Source organism: Tupaia chinensis, unplaced genomic scaffold (genome assembly GCF_000334495.1).
Source record: "Tupaia chinensis unplaced genomic scaffold, TupChi_1.0 Scaffold000093_1, whole genome shotgun sequence".
In the NCBI taxonomy this organism is placed as follows: domain Eukaryota; kingdom Metazoa; phylum Chordata; class Mammalia; order Scandentia; family Tupaiidae; genus Tupaia; species Tupaia belangeri.
The window spans coordinates 10,907,121-10,913,101 of NW_006159555.1; the positions used below are offsets into that span (position 1 = coordinate 10,907,121).

Here is a 5,981-nt window from a genome sequence, read left to right on the forward strand (position 1 = left end):
TACAAAAAACCTCTCAAAAAAAAAAAAAAAAGAATGCAGGTCAAAATTAGAATTTTGACTCTGGATGTCAGTACACAATCTCCCCTAATATTCTGTTGCCCCCAACTTGAGGTGCTGGTTTAGGACTTGGGGCTCTCTCCCCCAACTCCCTAAGCTCTCTCAGCTGGTCTGGAACAGCCTCAACCTCTTACCTTTCTCTCAGTCTATGCAATTTAGCTTCCCTTTTTCTTCCTGTAGGTACAGATTTGAAAAACCCTCCTAGAAAATTACGGTAATAACCTTTAGCTAATACTCTCAAGATGGGGACCAGCAGATAGCATAATAGTTATGTTGCTAGACTCCCATGTAGTTGACCACAGTTTGAGTCCTGGACCCAACAGTTTAAAACTCATGCCAGATGTGTTGCGTGCATGCCCACAATCCAGAGAGAAGAATGAAAGAGAAGGCATCACAGTGTGGCCATCCCCCTGGGGGGTGATTTCTTGCTTTCTGTCTGTCTCTCTCTCTCTCCAACAAGTGCATGTGCCCTAAAGCAAATAAAATAAAATAAAATGAAATGAAATAAAATAACATCTTTCTCTAAAAAAATACCCTCAAGATGAGCAGAACCCAAAGAAGGCCTCAGGTGGTCTGGGCCAGACATTATGTACATTAAAATTCATTCTTTCAAGACAACCAAGGCCGAATTTTGGTCACTAAGGGAATAAAGGCAGAAGGTCCATATCTACATAGGACAGAGACTCCCTCACCTAAAATATTCATCTTAAGTCAGTCTATCTCATGACTGATGATCATGATCCCTGAAGACATGAAAAAGCCATCAGGTGGCCTCAAAATCCTTACCAACCCTTGGGTTCTGAGAATCTAAACTATTTAGGATTCTGAGGGTTTTTTGGTTTGGTTTTTTGTTTTTTAAATGAGAGAGAAGTATTTTTGATAGGGTCTCATCTTGCTATGTAACCATGTTGAGATTCTTCTGCTCCAGTCTCTGGTTAGCTAGGACCACAAGCATGCACCACTGCCCAGGCCTGTTTAGGTTGGGCCAGGAACTGAACCTGAGCCTCCAGTGAGGCCTCAGCCACTGCACAGCAGTGCCTTACAACTTGTGCCACTGCAGCTGGACCTAGGATTCTGAGAGTTTTTTGATGAAGGATAGGAGTCCACAGGCCTGGTAACCCCTTTGGTTCAGGTACCATACTGGTTCCTCCAATGCCACCCAACCCTAACAACAATGTAGAGCAGCAGGCATACTGCAGCACCCATTTTACAGACAAAGAAGCAGTGGCCTAAACAAAAAAGAGGACTTGTCTGGTGTCAATCAAGTAGCAAGACTGGATCCAAATTTCTAGCTCGACTCTCCACTGCATATGTTTTGGGATATGGGAGATAATGGTCTGACTTGGCTGCCTGAATGCTGCTAGGAAAGGAGCTGTGTGGCTGAGAGGGCGGAAGCTTCCATCAAATCGGCCTGGGCATGGTAAGCCTTTTTGAGGGCTGGTGCTACTGCTTGCCCCAAGGAGACAGAGAAGGCCTCTTAGGGGTAGGAAAGGGGCAGTTTTAATGGCATCTGGTATGGGCCTGTGGGGGAGGGACTCTGTGGCTGCTGCCTTAGCAGTGGCACTAGACCCCTGTAATCTGCCTCCTCCGCCATCTGGCCAACCACAAGGTAATGCTAGCTGGGGGGACCTGCCCATGTCAAGCCTCTACCAAGCCTCTCCCCACTCGACACTCAACCTCAATCTTGGCTGCCAGCCTCTAGTCTGTTCTGAGAGGGAGGGCCCTGCCCAGCTCCACTGAGGGGAGGCCATTCCAAGCAGAGTCATTTGTCGGACACGGTTCCCAGGGCGGTGGAAATGTCAAAGGCAACTCGATCCGCCCCATCTTCCTCCTCTGCCCAGCTAGTGGATGTGCGGAGATCGAGTAACTGCTCCTACACAGCCTGGAATACTCCACACCCACCCTCAGATCCTTGCCCGACTGTTACACTGTCCAAGAGGCAGACTGAGGGGACCTGTCTGTCTCCTGCTAGGAATCATAGCCCAAAGAAGGGCCCAGGTGTCCAGGCTCGTTCCACCCACTCATCGATAAGAGTGAAAGCTGAGGAATCATGCTCCCTTGGCAGCGACCCCCGCCCAAAGTCTTCCCGCTGGGCTCACTCACTGCAGGGACGGCCGGGCGGAACCGGGGGTGCAGGAGCCTTCCGCAGATCCCCGTCGGGAGAGCTAGAGTTGAGTTGCTATCGCGCGGCGCGGGGAGCTGCCTGGTAGAGCACAGCCCAGTCCTTCCTCAGGCCCCGCCCCCTGGCTACTCGGCCACACCCCAGCCGTCCAATCTATCCTTGGGCCTCTGAGTCCAGCCCCGCCCCTGGTGCCGGATCTCTCCTCCCATATTATCACGCGGACCCGAGGCCCCGCCCCTTAGCTGTCTCAGTCCTCCCACTTCTCTATGACCTGCCTCTGGAATCTAAGGCTTGTCTTTAGCCCTGAGCCTCTTGGCTCCGCCTTCTGTTTGCCGGCTGGTCTCTGCCCGGCTATTGCTTACTCGCACGCCGGCGGGGCTCGGCCCAGGCCTACTGGGAAATGTAGTTCCGTAGGAAGGAATTGCTGTAGAATTCTGGGGTTCGTGCACCCCCAGGCTGGGCTTGGGATATGTATGAGAGGGAGAAAGCTACAGGATAAGGGGAAAGGGCTGGTCTTTGGGATTCTTCCCCTCCAGGTTTGGGCATGTGGCAACTATATCGAATAGCCCTCAGTTTTTCCACATGGAAAAAACGTATTGGAATTCCAGAAGGATCTCAGCGTCCAATGCAGAGTGGTTTTAGTCGAGGAGTCCACGGAGGGAGTCCGTTGTTCCAATCAGCCTAGAGGCAAGCTGTCAGTTCCCACCAGACCAGACTAGCGGTGTCGGAGGTGAAGAATTGAGAAGACAGGTTTTTGCTTGGTAACTTTTACAACGCCCTTCCTGTCCCCCGACTCCCACCCCTAGGCCCATCCCCACCCTTGCCCCATCCTGGTTATTTACAGGGTCCAGGCCCTCTTAGTGGTGACAGCCTTTAGTTAGAAATGCTCTTGCTGTGAGGAGGTAGGCATGCTCTGCCATACCCCCTACTCTTTAACAGAGAAAGGAAAATATTAAAGATCCTAGAAATTGCTGAATACCCACTCCTTGAAACCTGAGGAACAGAACACAAGGTTTGTTTTGCGATTTGAAGTTTCTTGGTCATGACTCTAGAATTGTTTTGGACCTCTTGGACTTAAGTAGGAAGGCAGCAGTGGTGTCTGAGCATAGCACAAGTTCCTGAGCTTTAGGATATTCAGGGCGGTGACGGAGAATGAGTGGAAATCAGGGTGTAGGGACAAAGCTTTGACTACAAAAGGAAGGATTCTGGATCCCCTGAGACGTGAGGGCTTCTAAATTGGGGAGCATATTGGGGAAATTCAGCTGAAGTGTCTTCCTGGGGTGGGCAGTGGATGGGCAGGCACTCCTTGCATGGCTAGGTGGACCCATTAGTTTGGGTTCTGGGGTGGAGGGAAGGAGGATACCAGATGATATAGGGTGACTATTATGTCAGGAGGATGAGAAGATGGGGTTGGAGAAGGCTCTGGGCAGGGTGATTTTGAGAACCTGCATCTCAGTTGAGGCCTGAGTGGCCCTCACTTCCAGATCCTTCTGGGAAATGACACAGGAAGCAGCCACTGGGGGTGAAGAGTTTATTTATTGCTCCACGCCCTTGACCGGGACATTGTCCCGGCTCTACCAGCAATGGTAGTCTGGATAGGTCTCCGACACAAATTCGGGGTGGATGACATAGTTGTTTCTCTGGGGACCACCAGACTTCTTGAAGTGACTTGTGTCCCATCTGTGGGGAGAGATGGGTTGACCCTTTTGAACCCTCATACCTCAAAGTGAACATCTGACTCCAATTCTCAATGTTTATTTTTATCCCAACATTTTGCAATTTAACACTGACCTTGGGCTCCCACCCAACCTCGACCTCAGGTTCTGCTGTTAAATTTCTGATACCAAATACCCTCTCCCTACCATTAACTTCCTACCATTTACTTCAAGCCCTGACCTAATGTCCTTGACCCTAACCCACTGTCAACCTGTAATCCCTTGATACCAGCCTCCTCCTCTTCTCAGAGGGGCCTCTACTTCCTTGCCAGCTTTGACTTCCCCATGGCACTAGTTCCCTCTGGTGGTTTCTTCCTGTCAGTGCATCATAGCAGACAGGTCCGACCCGGACTAGTCTTTCCCACCCATCTCTGTGCCAAGGAAATAGTCTTCTGTGTGTGTGTGTGTGTGTGTGTGTGTGTGTGCATGCACGCACACAAGTGAATGTGCATGTACCAGACTTACTTAAGGTTCGGATAAGGGTAATATGACGGCGGGGGAATTGTAACAGCACATTGCATTCCGGGCCGGTGCTCGTAGGGTGATACACTCCTGGAGAAGGAAGCGGTAGGCAGGTAGGTGTCAAGCCTTCTGATATCAGCCTGTCTCCCAATCCAGACCAAGTCCCTGGCCGACGCATCAGTTGTAGGTCTTAAGGCTGGGCTACTCCCACCCCTCCCTTGCTCTTTGCCGTTCAAGACCCCACTATAACACCGGCTCCAGGAAGCTGCCTAGAAGTCCCTTTCATTGCTAGGCCTCATTTCCCCTGTCAGGGGCTGACTGTAGAGCACTCTGGACTCTGAGGAGGCTCGGACTCCGGTGTTGAGGACCTGGGAGGCCCTAAATCTCTGTAGTGAGACAGCCATTTTTCCAACAGTATGGTGAAGGCAGCATGTCTGAGCCTCCTAGAGGCACTTTCCTGTTTTCCATCCTTTCGTTTGTTTTTGTTGTTGTTACTGCATACATTTGCTTTGCTTTGTAATTTTTTTTAAGTTTGTTATATGGGCATTTGTCCTTGTGGGGGGTTTGGGGAAGAGGAAGTGAGAAAACACCCCCGAGAGTGTGGGGGATGACCACGCTGCAATCCTTTCTGTATTCTCTAGGAGTCAGGCACACAGGCACACATTCCCTATATGTCTTCCAAGCCACCAGGTCCGAAATTTGAACCATACAGCCAGCCATGTGAGATCTGGTGGCCTTAACCACCAATCCACCAGTTGGCCCATTCCCTGTGTGCTTGTGAGAGAGAAGACTGACTCCCCCAATGAATCAGGTTCTCTCGGCCTGCAGAGGGATGGGGAAGGTCACCAGGGACCCCCTTTGCGCAGCTCTCTGGGCTGCTGCAGATGTGGGAGTTCTCCCAATAAGAGTTGTCTACTGTTGGGGGCAGGACGAACGCTGGGAGGAGGTTTGGGATCCGTCTGTGCCCTTGGGCCTGTTTCCTCAGCAGTAACACACAAGGGTGTCTACCTCCCAGAGGTGATGCAAAGCTACCAGCAGGCCAGGACCGTGAGGGTAAAGCGGTCTTTTCCTCGCTCACTCAGCCTCCCACAACGACCTTCCCACCACTGACAGTGACCGGAGACCCAGAAGGAGAAGGTATTTTTTCCTGAGGGCACTCGGCAAGCTAGAATCTGGTCTCCAGGGTCAGGTGTCCAGTAAAGGGGCAGCGGATGTGGGAAGAGGCTGGCTCATATGTGGCTTTCTTCCTAAAATACCCTCTGGTAGGACCTCCAGAGGGCCCGGGGACTCGGAATAACCTTCCTGCTGGTTCTCCCACCTCAGAGATACTCGCACCAGCGTGGGGCCCGAGGGCGAGTATAGCCGCGCCCTGTAAATGGGGATAGCCAGGCCGGAGGCCGGCAAGGGGCTGACGTAGAGCCGGACGGGACTAGAAATTGCGGCGGGATGGGGAGCTCGCAGCCACGGGGGCTGCACTGGGGGCGGAGCCCGGCTGAGGCGGGCGGAGCCCTGCGAACCTTACAGTCGGCAGCTCTGGGCACAAAGGCCGCAGGCGGCGTTGGATGCAAGGCGCTCCAGTAGCGAAATAGTCCATCCCGCGCAGACAGTAGTGGCGGGGGGCGGGC

The 5,981-nt window shown here is 52.1% G+C and overlaps 2 protein-coding genes across 7 annotated transcripts in view; both read right to left on the minus strand.

The window, feature by feature from the left end:
• Positions 1 to 2,298, minus strand: part of MYORG (myogenesis regulating glycosidase) — a 12,933-nt gene extending 10,635 nt beyond the window's left edge. Inside the window, exon 1 of the mRNA XM_006143120.3 lies at positions 2,161 to 2,298. The gene's annotated coding sequence lies outside the window, so the exon portion shown is untranslated. The remainder of the gene's footprint in view (positions 1 to 2,160) is intronic.
• Positions 2,299 to 3,701: 1,403 nt separating this feature from the next.
• Positions 3,702 to 5,981, minus strand: part of SPMIP6 (sperm microtubule inner protein 6) — a 22,785-nt gene continuing 20,505 nt past the window's right edge. For 4 of the 6 annotated variants that reach the window (XM_006143122.1, XM_006143121.1, XM_027769849.1 and 1 more), the window contains 3 exons: positions 5,874 to 5,981; positions 4,360 to 4,446; positions 3,702 to 3,859 (listed from right to left, as the gene is read on the minus strand). The exon at positions 5,874 to 5,981 is cut by the window's right edge and continues 115 nt beyond it. In XM_006143122.1, coding sequence (XP_006143184.1) covers positions 3,754 to 3,859; positions 4,360 to 4,446; positions 5,874 to 5,981 — 301 coding nt within the window. In that variant the 3' untranslated portion in view covers positions 3,702 to 3,753. The remainder of the gene's footprint in view (positions 3,860 to 4,359; positions 4,447 to 5,873) is intronic. The other 2 variants (XM_006143123.2, XM_006143124.1) reach the window with 2 other exon arrangements.